The following is a 17,534-nucleotide window of genomic DNA, read 5'->3' as shown; positions in this document are numbered from 1 at the left end:
TTGATTCCTGGGATGGCAGGACTTTCATATGAAGAGAGACTGGATGAACTGGGCTTGTACTCATTGGAATTTAGAAGATTGAGGGGGGATCTGATTGAAACGTATAAAATCCTAAAGGGATTGGACAGGCTAGATGCAGGAAGATTGTTCCCGATGTTGGGGAAGTCCAGAACGAGGGGCCACAGTTTGAGGATAGAGGGGAAGCCTTTTAGGACCGAGATTAGGAAAAACTTCTTCACACAGAGAGTGGTGAATCTGTGGAATTCTCTGCCACAGGAAACATTTGAGGCCAGTTCATTGGCTATATTTAAGAGGGAGTTAGATATGGCCCTTGTGACTACGGGGGTCAGGGGGTATGGAGGGAAGGCTGGGGCGGGGTTCTGAGTTGGATGATCAGCCATGATCATAATAAATGACGGTGCAGGCTCGAAGGGCCGAATGGCCTACTCCTGCACCTATTTTCTATGTTTCTATGTTTCTATATCCCACAATGCATTATGTAAAGATCAACAACTGCTTAATCAAAGAATATATTTACAATATTATTCAAATATTTCTGAAATATTAAATATTCAACACCTGGCACATTCAGTTCTATGCTTCTATTGAGACAAAGAAGCAATGGAATTTCAAATCATAGGTCATTGCTGCAGTTTCTGGGAAACAGTAGTAGAAAATTTAAATGACGAAAATAGTAATCTTGAAATATTGACCAATTCCAACTACCTTTTTTTGGTTTCCTCAGACGATATTATGCTTGAATTTGGAGAAAATTAGAAACAATCTTTATGATTCCTCACTTAAATTTGAACAGACCTGGAGATCTTTTATTCAATATTTTCATTTAATGTAATTTTTTTTCCTCTTTTTTTGCTCCATATTTATATACCCTTCTTGTTTTTTTTACTGTTTCTAATGGAGGTCGGGATTGAGGACGTGATTTTAAGTTTTTTTAACTCTGCTTGGTTCCAAGTTAGCCCATTGCTTTGCTTTGCTTTTTAGTTTAGTTGCACGGTGGGTTTTTTTTTGGGGTTTTTTTTCTTTTTCTCTATTGGTATATATATATATATAAAATTAGTATACTATTATGTTACCTTAGTATGCTATGTTTAAATTACATTGTTTGTATCATTTTTTTTGCATTAATATCTCCTGTAATTTTTTTATATCCTAACAGTGTATTAGTGCCTATATGGCTTACCCTGTTGTATACTTATTCAATAAAAAGATTTAAAAAGAAAGAAAGAAATATTGACAAATAACTTTGAGACCTGAGTTCAGATTCCATCAAATTCAATTCAATTCAATTGATCTGGCTGTTGTGATGTTATTAATGTGGAATTTGGGAAAGTAGTTATTCATAGTAACGATGGTTATTTAAACTACTGGATTGTCATATATGAAAAAAATTTGGTTCCTTATCCAGTCGGACATAAATGTAACTCACAGACCAGTACCATTTGGATGGCTGCTAAATGGCTGAGCAAGACACCCAGTTGTACCTTCAGCAGTGTATTTAAAAAAAAGAAAGAGTAAACTTAGGCCCCTCGTCAGGACTGGAAAGGAAGGGGAGAAGTCAGAATAAGAAGATGGGTGGAGGGAAGGAAGAAGTACAAAGTGGCAGGTGATAGGTGAAGCTGGGAGAGGGGGAGGGGGGTGAAGTAAAGAGCTCACGATTTCACTTATCACCTGCTGCCTTGTACTTCTTCCTCCCCTCCCCCACCTTCTTATTATGACTTCTCCCCTTCCTTTCCAGTCCTGATGAAGGGTCTCAGCCTGGAGTGTCGACTGTTTACCCTGTCCCATAGATGATGCCTGGCCTGCTGAGTTACTCCAGCATTGTGTGTGTGCGTTGCTTTGGATTTTCAGCATCTGCAGCTTTTCTTGTGTTTGTAGCTTGGATAGACAACCTGGCATCAACCTAGGCATTGAAGGTGGACAAAGCAAATTTGCTATGGCTCTGTGAGTTTTGAAATAACATTAATACTGTTGTATAGATTTGTTATTGTCAATTCAATGAATAAACACACAGTGTAGAACGATATGACCTAGGATAGCTTTGAAGTAGGATACAACACATGATCACAGGAGATTCTGCAGATGCTAGAAATCCTGAGCAACACACACAAAATGCTGGAGGAACTCAGCATGTCAAGTTGCATCTATGGAGGGGAATAAATGTTTTGGGCTGAGCCCTTCATCAGGATAGGGAAGGAAGGTGGGGTTGTTGGGGTAGAAGCCAGAATAAAAAGGTGGGGAAGGGGAAAGCTGTTAAGTGATCGGTGAGCACCAGGTGAGGTGGAAGGTGGTGATGTGGGAATGGGATGAAGTAAGATGCTGTAAGGTGACAGGTGAAGAGACTGGAGAAGGCATCTGATAGGAGAGGATAATGGACCATGGAAGGAGGTGGGGAACCAGATGGAGGTAATGGGCAGGCGAGGAAAACAGATGGAGCGAGAGGGGAATCAGAATGGAAAATGGAACAAGAGAGAAGGAAGGACTGAGGAGAAAGTACGGGCAGTTGGAGAAATCTATGTTCATGCATCAAGTTGGAGGCTACCCTGATGGAATCTTGGGTGCTGCTCCTTCTACTTGAGTTTGGCCTCACCTCATTTTCTGTCTGGTTAGTCTCTAACCAGATTGCATACACACCGATTGCTTTAACTTCTGGCAATTGCTCCCCCCTTTGCCTTTCCCTTCGTCTCTCTTTTTTGCATTCCCTATTCTGATTACCCTCTCACCCTTTCTCTTCTCCTCCCCATCCTGCATTAACTCCATCACCCCCTCTGGTTTCCCTCCTTCTTCCCTTTATTCCATGGTCCAATGTCTTCTCCTATTAGATTCCTTCTTCTTCACCCTTTACCACTCCCACCCATCACCTCCTAACTTCTCCCATGCACCTTCCCCCTTACCTGGACTCACCTTTTACCAGCCAGCTTGTAATCTTCCCCATCCTACCCAAGATGCTGCCGGAACTCAGCAGGGCAGAGAGCATCTATGGAAATGAACACGACAACATGTTGGACTGAGACCCTTCTTCAGGACTGGAAAGGAAGATGGCAGAATATAAAGGTGTGGGGGGAGGGGAAGGAGATAACTAGATGATAGGTGAAGGCAGGTGGGTAGGAAAGGTAAATGGCTGGAGAGGAAGGAATCTGGTAGGAAAGGAGAATGGAGCAAAGAAGAAAGGAGGAGAGGATTCAGGTGGAGGTGATAGGCAGGTGAGAAGAGGTCAGAGGCCAGAATGGGGAAAAGAGGAAGAATTTTTTTTTAAACTGGAAGGAGAAATTGATACTCATGCTATTTGGCTACCCAGATGGAACATAAAGTGTTTCTCCTTCATCCTGAGGTGACCTTATTGTGTCACAAGCGGACTGACGTATTGGAATGGGAATGGGAATCGGAATTAAGACCACTGGGAAGTTCTGCTTTTGGCCGATGGAACAAAGGGGTTCGACGAAGTGGTCCCCCATTTTATGATGGGTCTCATCAATGTAGAGGTGGTCGCATCGGGAGCACTGGACACAATGGGCAATCCCAGCAGATTTGCAGGTGGAGTGTCGCCTCAACTGGAAGTTCTGTTTGTGTCCCTGAACAGAGGTGGTGGAGGAGATGAAAGGGCAGGTGTAGAACTTTGGCTGCTTATAGGGATAAGTGCTGGGAGGGAGATTGGTGGGTAGGGATGAATGGACAAGAGAATCAGAAATGTACAATACCTGCAGAAAGAGTGAGGCGTGAGGAGGCAAAAACATGTTTGCTGGGAGGATCCTTTTGGGAATGTTGGAAGTTGAGGAGAATGATGTGTTGAGTGCAGAGGCTTATGGGTGATAAGTAAGGGCAAGAGGAGCTCCATCCCTGTTAAGGTAGCATGAAGATAGGGGAAGAGCTGATTTTCAGGAAATGGAAGTGACCTGGTTTTGGGCAGCGTCAATGATGGAGGAAGGAAAACCCCAATCCTTGAAGAAGAAGGACATCTCTGATGTCCTGAAAAGGAAAGCTACACCCTGGGAACAAATGTGGTGGTGATGAAGGAACAGAGAAACGGGAATAGCGTTTTTACAGGAGACAGGGAGGGAAGAGGTATAGTCAAGATAACTGTGGGAAACCTTCTGATTCTAGCTTCTTAGCTTCTTCCCCTTTCCTTTTCAGTACTGATGAAGGGTCTTGGCCCAAAGTGTTGACTGCTTATTTCCCTCTATAGATGCTGCTTGACCTGCTGACTTCCTCTAGCATTTCGTGTTTGGATATACAAAAAGTTTTTGTTGTTTGTCATCAAAAAATAAATTGGAAAAACATAACCAACTTAAAAAGTTAGTAATAACTGGCAACTTTGTAAACTTTTTTTGTTTCTTCTTCCAATAGCTTGCAGCAAACTGGAAGTGGCAGATATCATTTTCCTAATTGATGGATCAAGAAGCATATATTATCTAGATTTCAAGAAAATGATTGATTTTATAGAAACCTTAATCAACAGGACTGAAGTTGGCAAAAGCAGAGTCCAAATAGGTGTGATACAGTTCAGTACACAAACAAGGTTGGAATTCCGGCTGAATCAATATCATGATAAAAAAAATCTGTTGCAAGCCCTTCATGGCATTAAGCAGCTGAATGAGGAGACCAGTACAGGCCGTGCACTGAAATTTACAATAAACTGCTTTGATAGCTCAAATGGGGGTCGACCTGGTGAGCGGCAATATCTCATCGTAATTACAGATGGTCAAGCGCAGGATGAGGTATACACTCCTGCCAAAGCTGTAAGGGAAAAAGGAATTAATATTTTTGCCATTGGTATTTTCGGTGCTAATAACAGTCAGCTCGTGGATATTGCAGGATCCCAAGATAAAGTTTATCATGCGGAGAACTTTGATGCCTTGAAAGACCTTGATAATTTGATCTCATTTGAAGTATGCAGTCCATTTGAAGGTGAGTTTTAAATAAAAGCTTTGAGGACCAACTGTATTGGTCCACTTGGTAAGGAACTTTTCATATGGAAGCAGCTTTGCACACAGCCATCAAATACAGGAAAACCATCCTGTGTTCTGTTAGTTGCTTACTTCTGATTGCTGAATTTAATCACTATGGGTCATACTCAGAAAATAGGCTTCCTTAAGTTTTCTGTTTACTTTCTCTTTTTCTAAAATTGATGAGTTATGCATTTTTTTTATGGCAGTAGTCTATCAGATCCTAGCCAAGTCAACTTCAGCAAGTCATTTGACTTTGGAAACCTCATGGCCAAAATTTTTGTTCTCAGCTGTGGCTCAACCATTTGTAAATCCTAGATGTGGAAAGGGAGGCAATCATTACACCCTTCATTTCTTCCCACATGAAATGAACTCAATGTACTAGTGGAGGTATTTGAAATAATCCTCCAGCTTTACTCAACAAAAACTGGATTTCTGCCTTCAAATTTTTGTTTGAGCTACCCCAAATAACTTGCTAATTGGGTGAGGGAGGGGTAGGCTTGCCCTAGTGTGGAGAAAAGCGGAAGCAATTGCTTTTTAAAAAGTGTTCCTGTACCTTTAATGCTCTTGGCATGAAACTATACCCCACTTGTCCACTCTGAATAGTTTGGTTGCTGTTTTTAAGTTTTTTCAGTCCTGTCTCCATCATAAGAAGAAACAGCTTGTTTCTTCCTACCCAAATAAATACTTTAATCATGTTAGATTATTTGTTTTATACTAAATGTAATTAAAGCCCAATTAATTCAGTCTGTTTCAATTTAACAGTTTTACTTATTCTGGTAAATCCACAAATAAATTCTCGAAGGCTTATAGATCCTTTCTCAGGTGCCATTTGTACATGTAATCATTATAGGTGAGAGGACTTCAGGGACTTCTAGCAAACTCTGAATGAACAAGCCTTGCAGAGTAAGATAATAAAGAGGAGGGGAAGAACAACACATAAATGTCATGACTCAAGTAACCAAAATAATTAAGAAACTCTAAGAAAGGCTTTAAAGTCTACTGTAATTAAATGTATTGTACTTTGCTATGAATTAGAAAATCTAATCCTTGACTCTTAGCTTTTGATCGTTTGTTCCCTCAGTTCTTACCCAAGATAATCGCCTTGATAACCCTTTAATAACCTGCAGAGTTCAATCTTCACCTGAAGCCATTAACTCACTTTCTCACAGTTGTGCTATTTCTTAACATTTGTTCTTACCTCAGATGAGTGTCATTTTCTGGTTTGTTTCTTATTTACTCTGGATTTTTTTTTGATAGCATGCAAGAGGATAGAAGTTGCAGACATTGTATTTGTACTGGATGGTTCAGACAGCATAACCGCACTTCAGTATGAAAATATGATGAACTTTATGATGGCTGTGGTGAACCGTTCTGAAGTTGACAGCAATAATGTTCGATTTGGAGCCATTGTGTATGGAAACAATCCAAAGACCATATTCCAGCTTGATACCTTCACGAGCAAAGCTGAAATCAGAGATGCAGTTTTGCAGTTACAGAAAACGACGCAGGGATCCAGGTACACTGTAAAGGCTCTACGGCTTGCAAAAGAGCTTCTAACTCCAGAAAAGGGGGGACGAAGCAAATACAAAATACCACAATTCATTATTCTTGTTACTGATGGAGATATCAGAGATTCAAAAAGTATACCTGACATTGCTAATTCCTTGAATGCCGATGGTGTGGAGGTCTATGCCATTGGTATATCTGGAGCCAGCAAAGATGACCTTGTGGCAATTACAAAATCTGAAGTGAACTACTTCTATGCTTTGGACTTCGGTGTTTTGAAAGGTTTATCTAGACCAATTTCTCAAGTGCTGTGCAATCAAACCAAACCTGGTGAGTAATCATATGTAATCAGAAATTTTGTAAAAAATATTCGTGACTTAAGTAGAAGTAAATGAGATATTCAAGTTATTGTGCACTATTTCATATAATACCATCATATACTAAACTAGAGTGCTAAATAGTGGACATATTTTAATTTTAATGGGAATTAAACTGAAGGACATAATCTCTTCAATTTCTATTACTGTAATAAATACCATAGGCATTTGTAAGGCAGAAATTGTTTTGGTGACTAAAGCATCTGATTAAAGACACACATATACTGATCTCAGTTCAAGTTAAAGTTAAAATCAATGTGACAGGAATCTATAATAAGGGGACACAGCTTTTGAACTAGAATCAGTCTATTTAGCAGTGAAATCTAGAAGTAGTTTTAAGACCATAAGACAGTAAGACATAGGAGCAGAATTGTCCATTCAGCCCATCAAGTCTGCCCCACCACTTCATCATGGCTGATCCTGGATCCCACTCAACCCCATACACCTGCCTTCTCACCATATCCTTTGATGCCCTGTCCTATCTGGAAACTATCAACTTCCGCCTTAAATATACCCAAGGACTTGGCGTCCTCCGCAGTCTGTGGCAGAGCATTCCACAGATTCAGTACTTTATAGCTGAGAAAATGCCTCCTCACCTCTGTTATAAAAGGTCACCCCTCAATTTTGAGGCTGTGCCCTGTAGCTCTGGATACCTCCACCATAGGAAACATCCTCTCCACTTCCACCCTATCTCGTCCTTTCGACATTCAGCAGGTTTCAATGAGATGGTCCCCACCCCATTCTTTTTAAATTCCAGTGATTACAGGCACAAAGCTGCCAAACACTACTCATATATTAACCCCTTCGTTCCCAGAATCATCCTCATGAACCTCCTGGATTCTCTCCAATGACAACACATCCTTTCTGAGATATGAGGCCCAAAACTGTTGGCAATACTCCAAGTGCAGCCTGACTAGTGTCTTATAAAGCCTCAGCATTATCTCCTTGCTTTTATATTTGGCGATGTTCCCAGATGGCATCCCAGGACGGGTTCTCTGGGCCTGTCCAAGCGAGCTAGCTGGAGTGTTTGCTGACATCTTCAACTACTCCTTGCTTCAGTCTAAGATCCCCTCATGTTTTAAGAAGGCAGCGATAATCCCAGTGCCGAAGAAGAGCAAGGTGGCATGCCTGAATGAATATCAACCTGTCGCTCTGACATCAATTGCTATGAAGTGCTTCGAGAGATTGGTTATGGCACACATCAATCCCAGCCTACTGGTCAACCTCGACGCTTTGCAATTCGCCTACCGGAGCAACAGGTCAATGGCAGATGCCATCTCTCTGGCCCTACATTCCTCCTTAGAACACCTGGAGAATAAAGACGCATATGTAAGGCTCCTTTTCATTGACTACAGCTCTGCCTTTAATACCATCGTTCCAAATAAACTGATTCCTAAGCTCCAGAACCTGGGCCTTAGCACTCAGATCTGCAGCTGGATCTTCAACTTTCTCACAGACAGGACCCAGGCTGTAAAAATAGGGGACAAGCTCTCCTCTACAATCACTCTGAGCACCCGTGTCCCATAAGGCTGTGTACTCAGTCCCCTGCTGTACTCACTGTACACCCATGATTGTGTAGCAAAGTTTCCATCAAACTCAATATATAAGTTTGCTGATGACACAACAATTGTAGGCCGTATCTCGGGTAATGATGAGTTTGAGTACAGAGAGGAAATTAAGAACCTGGTGGCATGGTGCGAAGACAATAACCTATCCCTCAACGCCAGCAAGACGAAGGAATTGGTTGTTGACTTCAGAAGGAGTAGCGGACCGCACGACCCAATTTACATCGGTGGTGCGCAAGTGGAACAGGTCAAAAGCTTTAAGTTCCTCGGGGTCAATATCACAAATGACCTGACTTGATCCAACCAAGCAGAATTCACTGACAAGAAGACCCACCAGCACCTTTACTTCCTGAGAAAACTAAAGAAATTTGGCCTGTCCCCTAAAACCCTCACTAATTTTTATAGATGCACTGTAGAAAGCATTCTTCTAGGGTGCATCACAATCTGGCATGGAAGTTGTCCTGTCCAAGACCGAAAGAAGCTGCAGAAGATCGCGAACACGGCGCAGCACATCACACAAACCAATCTTCCGTCCGTGGAGTCACTTTAAACTGCACGCTGTCGGAGCAGTGCTGCCAGGATAATCAAGGACACGACACACCCAGCCAACAGACTTCTCATCCCTCTTCCCTCTGGGAGAAGGCTCAGGAGCTTGAAGACTCGTACAGCCAGATTTGGGAACAGCTTCTTGCCAACTGTGATAGGACTGCTGAACGGATCCTGACCCGGATCTGGGCCGTACCCTCCAAATATCCAGACCTGCCTCTTGGTTTTTTTGCACGATCTTACTTTCCATTTTTCTATTTTCTATTTATGATTTATAATTTAAATTTTTAATATTTACAAATTTTTACTATTTTAAATATTTTAATATTTAATATTTGTAATCCAGGGAGTGGGAAGTGCAGAATCAAATATCGCTGTGATGATTGTACGTTCCAGTACCAATTGTTTGATGACAATAAAGTATAAAGTATGAAGTATTCTATTCCCCTTGAAACAAATGCCAACATTGCATTTGCCTTCTTTACCACAGACTCAACCTGTAAATTAGCCTTCTAGGAGTCTTGCATGAGGACTCCTAAGTCCCTCTGCACCTCTGATTATAGGACCTTCTCCCCATTTGGATAATAGTCTGCACTATTATTCCTTTTACCGTAATGCATTATCAAACATTTCTCAACACTGTATTCCATCTGCCACTTTTTTGCCAATTCTTCCAATTTGTCTAAGTTTTGCTGCAATCACTGCTTCCTCAGCACTACCTACCCTTCACCTATCTTCGTATCATCTGCAAACATTGCCACAAAGTCATTGATTCCATTATCCAAATCATTGACAAACAATGTGAAAAGTAGCAGCCCCAGTACTGACCCCTGAGGAAAACCACTAGTCACTGGCAGCCAACCAGAAAAGGCCCCCTTTATTCCACTCGTCTATGCTGCCTGTCAGCCATTCCTTTATCCATGCCAGTACCTTTTCTGTAATGCCATAGCACTTTATCTTGTTAAGCAGCCTCATGTTTAAGTAATGACATTTTCTTTGAAGTCTAGAACTTAGTTAGCTGTGTAGATAATGGAGATAATATAACCAATGCAGGCCAATGTCAGGTACTTCAAGTAAGATGATAGGTGTAGCTCAGCATCCACTAATACTCAGGCTGAGTAGTGCCCTTATATAGGATTTACAGCTGGTTTGCAAGCCCAAAAGATGTACGAGTAGTTTTCTGGCTCTCGCAATCTCTTTGATTCACTACCTTCAGGAAGGATGTACAGGAGCATCAGGACTGGGTAACAGTTTCTTTCCTCAGGCTGTGACACTAATGAATACCTTGCCACCATCAAGATCTCATCACTAGGACAGCGAGCTGTTTACTGTTTGGTTTATTGTTTACCTGTGCTGCATGCTACATGCATATTGAATTATATTTTATTAACTTATTTGAGGTAACATTTTGTTTTATGTGCTGTGTGTGACATATGTTTTGTGGGTGGACTGTGGTGTAGAGGAACGTTGTTTCGTTTGGTTGTATGCATGTACGGTCAGATGACAATAAACTTGAACTTAATAGAAATCTTGTCAGAGCTCCTGCCTTTTAGATCCACCTACCTTCTAAGTTCTCCAACATACCACACCTTCCTGTACCAGTTGTTCTACAACTTGGTGCTGGCAGAGGTTCTATCAAAGCTCACTGCAGAAGTTCTGTTGAGGGCTTGCTCTTGGAACGTATGAAGCCTGTCACTATGAATATTGAATTGATGCACTAGGGAAAAAGGAGCACCGAATTTTTTTTTCAGCTGAACAAAATTTTGTATATTACAATGAAAACAAGACACAGCAGAAGGAAGCAAAGGTAAGTTTAGGTTAAGATCACGTTAAAATAAATAGAAAAAGCTCCTGAACTGCATCCATGAGCTACTCAGGAAGATTTCCATTGGTTATCAATCAAGCACTATCTATATAAGCCCAACTAAAGCTCTCATTACTTTCTCCTTCATGTAACATTCCATAGCAGTCATTTCATCATTTTCTCAAATTCTCGATCTGCTTTCATATTGTGCTCAATAAAGCGCCAGGGCCACAGATTTCTAAAAGCAGTGTCCTTGGGAAATCTGAAAAAAATTTGGTTTAGATAGCACAGCTCTCAATTTCAGAAGCTATTATCATTGTCTCAGTAATTGACATGGTGAAATATATAATCAGGTAAATAACCATTTCTGAGATCATCTGATACATTGAATGCCCATTTCAAATACTTAACAGGAAATATCAAAGATAAGTGTACATGCTTATTTCACATGGTATTCTTCAATGTTACATAAAATTTGTAACTTCTGCAAACTACCTGTTATAAATTGAAATAGATACAAAACAATTGATAGCTGAAAGAAAATGCAGAGATAAAATTCCTATCATCAAATTTCATCCTGAAATATTTCTCATAATATTGTTTTGGCATGAATAATTGGCTTTTTTGTTCTAGAGCATGTCTGGATCTGGCAAGGTTCATATCAGCTGGAAAAGTACTCCTACTTACTTAGTTTTTACATTCTTCTGCTTCCTCAAGCTGGTGCTTTGCAGCTGCAGGGACATTATGAACAAAGTGTGCAGATCTGTGACTCTAAATGTTGGCCCTAATTGTGTTTGGCACTGACCGAAACATTTAATGGCAATTCCTGTTAAAAATCAAAGCGGATCTCACCACAACACAAAGAGTTTGTCCATTCTGTTGTTCGTCAACTTTTAAACATTTAAGCATTGAAGCATACATTTCTATGGGACATAAGAGCAGAATTAGGCCATTTGGCCCATCGAGTCTTCTCCACCATTTCATCATGGCTGATCCATTTCCCTCTCAACCCTATTCTTTTGCTTTCTTCCTGTAACCTTTTATGCCCTGACTAACCAAGAACCTAGCAACCTCTGCCTTAAATGCACCCAATGACCTAACCTCCACAGCTACCCGTAGCAACAAATTCCACAGAATCACCATGCTCTGACTTCATTTTATCTTTTCCTGTGAATTTCCCCGTATTTAGTGCGCGGGGTCGGGAGTAGCACATTGGTATGAATAGGGGATGCCCATGTAACATAACACAGAAAACTGGGATAAATAGGTCATTTTTGGATTGGCCATGGGATGCTTTGGGGATCTGTGTCGATTCCTCAGTTAAGTACAATTAACTTAATGACTTTGAAGAGGGGTTGTTACCAAATTTACTAAAGGTACAAAGACAGATGAGTTAGAAAATTGTGAAGACGCAAAGCCTGTAAAGGAGAAGAGATGTTAAGTGGGAAGATAGGAAGTTGGATATGGAATATATGTGGAAACATGCAGCTAATCATTTTGGAAGGAAGAGCAAAATCACAAATATTATTTGAATAGAGTGAGACTACAAATTTTCCGGAACAAGAGGATCCTGGAATCTTACTACATTAAATGTGAAGGATTGTCATAAGGGCCAGGAAATTGTGAGAAAGGCCAAAATGATGTAATCCTTCATTGTAGGATATTGCAAAGGTATGGAGTACAAAACCGGGAAAGTTTTGATGTAGCTTTACAGGACAATGGTGAAACCATAGCTGGAGTCCCATATATAATTATAGTTCCTATCTTTCAGAAACACCACGTTAGCATCAGGGATGGTCGAGAACAAGTTAATTGGAAAGGTTCTTAGGATGAATGTGTTGATGTATTGATCAGGTTGGAATTATATTCATTGGAATTTCAAAGAAGAATGCATTGTGACCTTTCTTAAAATTAAGCTTCTAGGGTATATCAACAGAATGGATATTGAGTAGACACAAGAGTATAGAATGGAGGGTGTAAATTAAAGGATTACATTTTTAATGCAGGTGAGGAGGAATTTTCTCCCTCAGAAGGTCAATATTTTTTGGAATTTTATATCCCAGAGAACCAGGTAGAAGGAATTATTGAATATTTGGCTTACTAAAATATCAAAGAATATGGGGTGCGAGCAGGATTATGGTGTAGGGAGCAAGATTGGATCAGCAATGGTCTCACTGAATGGTAGAAAAGTTTCCAGCGGCTGACTGGCCTCTTCTTGTTCTTCCTTGCGTTCCCTTGATCGACATTTCAAGTTTTTTATTACTCTATTTTAATCCTCTGATTTTATTTCTTGTTTCCCCCCTAAGTCCCTAGTCACTCTATCCCAAGCAAGGTGGAAGATTATCTCAAACATTGAATTAAATTTTCCAGACAGTAAGTCTGTGGCTGTCCTTTCTGCATTCCATTTTCCCCAGTGCTAAATTCTGGCTTGTCTAATCACTAGTTAATTTTACTTTTGATTCTTTACTTTAGTGCACAATGGGTAATCCTCCAGCAGCTTTGAACTGAAGTGAGTGTGAAGGACAAACTGGCTATAAACAGTAGGAATGAACTCCCCTGGGGGTATTGCTCTGTTTGTCTGCCTTCACTTTCGCTGAAGATCATGGAACCATGGTAAATGGTAACGTCTTGGCTAAAAACAGGGGAACCACAGGGATAGTCAATTCCCTATATTGTGTGCTTATCTTTGATTTATATATATTAACTGAGAGAATCTTCGAAGATTAGTCCAGATTGAGATGAAGGAAAGGAAACTTTTGGAGATGTGTACATCTGCTAAGACTGATACTCAGATTGCAATTTTAGCTAAAGCCAATGGGATAACTTACATTCAATTCATTACTTGTATATTTCTCTCTGGGATGCGGGTGTCACTGGAGAAACCTATATTTAGTATTAGTAGCATTGTTGCCCTATGTTCGGGCACGCTGGGATCCTGGTGAATAAGGGAATGATCCAGTATGCCTTGGCTGAAATACTCAGTCCGCAGCAATAATCTGAAGCTGTGACAGGTAAATTATTTAAGAACATACACTCGGTTGAAGTTTAAACAGTTTAAAAGCAGTGAACTGCTGGTGCAGAAGAAATGGTATTTGAATGAACATCTTGAAATACATCAGGTTTCATTCAAGCATCATTGCTTCCTTTGGAGATTGGGAATGGCAGAGTAAACAAGGAAAATGGGCAGGGTTGAGTAAGCTCTGAGGGGGAGAGAATGGCTCTTGGTGGATGGCCGTACCTGCTCAGAGTGTTTAGCAAATATTCCTGTTGCCTACATTTTCATGGGGACCAATGCTTGAAACACCTTCCATTCCCAATTTACACAAACTAACTGCTTCCCATGGTAGAAATACTTCAGTTCCTACAGTCAATATTGATCTGCATTTGCTTTCACTGGCAGCTCTAATAATTTCTTCAAACATCCATTGGTACAACTGCCCCCTCCCCAAAATTCATGTCCACAGGCAATTTTACTGAAAGCATAATGGAACTAAATCTTGTTTCTCTCTTCGTCACCCACTGAGTTAACATATGCACATGTAGGAGAGATTGTCCTGTGATCTGTCAAATTTTCTCCTCTCTGCAGTGTAGTCTGTTAAGGTGAGACAATACAGCCAAGACTCACGGATTAGCCCTGATACTTCATTCTGTGTGGCTGGATTTCTCACTGCTGAGATAAACTGTATTATCAGGGAAAGAGAAACAGTTTCTTAAGAAAGGTACACAGAATAGGATCCTTATGTTCAGAAAATGTGTACCCATGTGTTACCTACTATAAAGTGAATGTAGCTTTTGTCCAAAACATGAAAATTAGCTTACTGATGTGAACTTTGTACTTCATCTAGTGCAAAATGATCTCTTTGTAACTTTAATACATGAATAATATGTCCTGACTATCTTTTTGATAGCAATCTCCTGCTCTGCCTGTGTTTTATCCAGCTCTAGATAAAACTTTACATCCCATTTTGTCATTCTCATGAATGACCTACCATCACCACAAACATTGACCTACTTTTCATTGATGGATTTTAATGGGCTTCCACTGTATTTGTTGCCTTTTAATGATCATATTATCTTTCTATGCTCTAACTCCTATCTACTTATGTTTATCTTTTGCAGGATGTGAAGTTGAGAAAGCAGACGTTGTTTTCCTTTTGGATGGTTCATCGGTCATAAAAGAGAGTGACTTTCAGATGATTAAGACTTCCCTGAAAGACTTTATTAGTTTGTTTGATGTTGGTGAAGATAACTTTCAGTTTGCTATAGCCCAATATGGCACTAAGCAACAGGCTGAAATCTACCTGAATGACACTCATTCACATGATACACTAAGAAACAGAATTGATGATATGGTCCAGTTGAAGGGAACAACTGACACCGGGGCAGCATTACAGTATGTGAGCAGGTTTTTCCAGCCATCACTGGGAAGTCGAAGGAAAGAGAAGGTGCCCCAGTACCTACTGGTAGTTACAGCCGGGCAATCCAGAGACAGTGTGGTGGCAGCTGCTAATGATTTGAGGAAACAGTACATCAATATATTTGCACTGGGTATTCAACACGCAAACCCCAACGAGCTTCTGAAAATCACTGGAGCAGCAGGCAGAAAAATATTTATTAAGGAATTTAAAGATATAGATAAAATTAAAAGAAGAGTCGTTTATAAAATTTGTACTCCTTTTCCTCCCGTAGAAGGTAAGTCAATGAATGGTTTAGGGATATACTTGGCTGAGCATCCTGAATGTTGAAGTAAACCATGAATCCACTTGCTGATTGTTCGAGATAATTTGGCCCCTCTCTAACTGCTCCTTTATGACAGGGAAACTTTCTGATTACCTTCCTCTACACCTTTGCCCACCGCACTATTTCCTGGGAATCATAAACACAGGGGAGTCTGCGGTTGCTGAAAACCCAGAGCAACACACACAAAATGCTGGAGGAACTCAGAAGGGCAGGCAGAGCACTACAGCCACAATGAGGACACTTTCAGGGTGGAGGAGCAACACCTCATATTCCATCTGGGTAGCCTCCAACCTGATAGCATGAGCATTGATTTCTTTAACTTCCAGTAATTCTTCCCACTCCCCCTTCCTTCTTCAAATTCTCCTCTCTGGTTCCCCTTCTGTTTCTTCTCTTCAGCTGTCTATCACCATTCCCCTGGTGTCCCTTCCTCTTCATTCCCTTTCTCCCATGGTCCATTCTCCTCTCCTGTCCTTCTTCTCCAACCCTTTACCTTTTCCACCTATCACCCCCTTGCTTTTTACTTTATATCCCCCAACCCTGACTCCTCCCCCTTTCCCCACCCACCTGGCTTCGCCTAGCTTGTACTCCCTCCACTCCCCACATATTCTGGCTTCTTCCCCCTTCCTTTCCAGTGCTGGTGAAGGGTTTTGGCCCAGAACTTCAAGTGTTTATTCTGCTCATTTCCTGGGATTTATTTTATATTTCAAATGTGAAATTTATTCATAATAAAAATACACAAAGGAAGAAACAAGTCAAATATATTTTACATTCTTGGTTGTTATATTCAATGGTGTTTTTTTCAAAGATTAGAAAGCAAAACAAGTTCTACCTTCTTTGAAGAATATTTTCAGTAATTTATTGCAGCCTCTTTAAACAATTCTTTGCATTAAATTACACTGACTTAATGCCATATGCATAGTAATAATTCTATCGCTGGTTTGCATTAACTATCATTCCTGCGAGGCACATGTGCTATCTTAAGTTCGCACTGTTTACCTAAGGTTAGGGATGTATGCTTTAGAATGTTACAGAGTCACAGAGCACTACGACACAAAAACAGGCCCTGCACCCCAGTCAGTCCATGCACGGTTACTCTGCCTGGTCCCATCGACCCACACTTGAACCATAACCCTCCCTTCCATATATCTATTCAAAATTCTCTTACATAAATGTTGCAATCAAGCCTGCGTCCAACACTTCTGCCGGCAGCTTGCCCCATGCTTACATCACCTTCTGAGTGAAGAAGTGCCCCCTCAGGTCCCCCTTAATTATTTAACTTTTCACCTTAAACCTATGGCCTCTGATTCAAGTTTCAGGCAACCTCATTGGAAAAAGCCTGCTCGCATTTAACTTATTTGTACTCAATTTTATATACATTATTCAAATATCCCCTCAATCTCCTATTCTCTAGGGAAAAAAGTCCTAAAGTATTCAAGCTTTCCCTATAAATCAGGTCCTCAAGTCTTGGCAACATCCTTACAAATTTTCTCTACACTCTTTCAATCTTATTGATATCTTTCCTGTATGTAGGTGAGTAGAACTGCACAAGATGGTCTAAATTTTCCCTCACCAATGTTTTCTACAACTTCAACATAACATCCCAATTCCTGTCCTCAATACTTTGATCTATGAAGGCCAATATGCCAAAAGCTCTTTATGACCCTAACTATGACACTACTTTGAAGGAATTATGGATCTGTATTCCCAGATCCCTTTGTTCTATAAAGTTCACTGTGCAAGTTCTATCACAGTTTGTCCTCTCACAAGTGCAATAATTCACACTTGTCTTCATTAAATTACGTCTGCCATTTTTCAGCCCAATTTTCCAGCTGGTCACTCCCCACCGTAAGCCCAGATAGCCTTCCTCGGTATCCACTACACAGTAATCCTGATGTCATCTGCAAATTTGCTGATCTAGTTTACCACATTGTCAGTCCAATCATTAATTGTGTTGCAAACAATAATGAACCTAGCATTGATCTCTGCAGCATACCACTAGTCACAGGCTTCCTGTCAGAGAAGCAACCATTTG

General features: G+C 40.6%; 1 protein-coding gene across 6 annotated transcripts in view; it reads left to right on the top strand.

Moving 5' to 3' along the window:
* The window catches only part of LOC140212548 (collagen alpha-6(VI) chain-like), a 156,572-nt gene that overhangs the window by 25,928 nt on the left and 113,110 nt on the right, over positions 1-17,534 (top strand). For all 6 annotated transcript variants that reach the window (XR_011889743.1, XM_072283503.1, XM_072283500.1 and 3 more), the window contains exons 6-8: positions 4,363-4,923; positions 6,222-6,800; positions 14,882-15,454. Coding sequence is in view for 5 of the 6 variants with exons in the window: in XM_072283503.1 (XP_072139604.1) it covers positions 4,363-4,923; positions 6,222-6,800; positions 14,882-15,454 (1,713 nt within the window). In the remaining variant the exon portion in view is untranslated. The remainder of the gene's footprint in view (positions 1-4,362; positions 4,924-6,221; positions 6,801-14,881; positions 15,455-17,534) is intronic.

Source organism: Mobula birostris, chromosome 19, assembly GCF_030028105.1.
Source record: "Mobula birostris isolate sMobBir1 chromosome 19, sMobBir1.hap1, whole genome shotgun sequence".
Lineage (NCBI taxonomy): Eukaryota > Metazoa > Chordata > Chondrichthyes > Myliobatiformes > Myliobatidae > Mobula > Mobula birostris.
The sequence above is the reverse complement of the archived record's forward strand: the minus strand, read 5'-3'. Positions and strand labels throughout refer to the sequence as shown.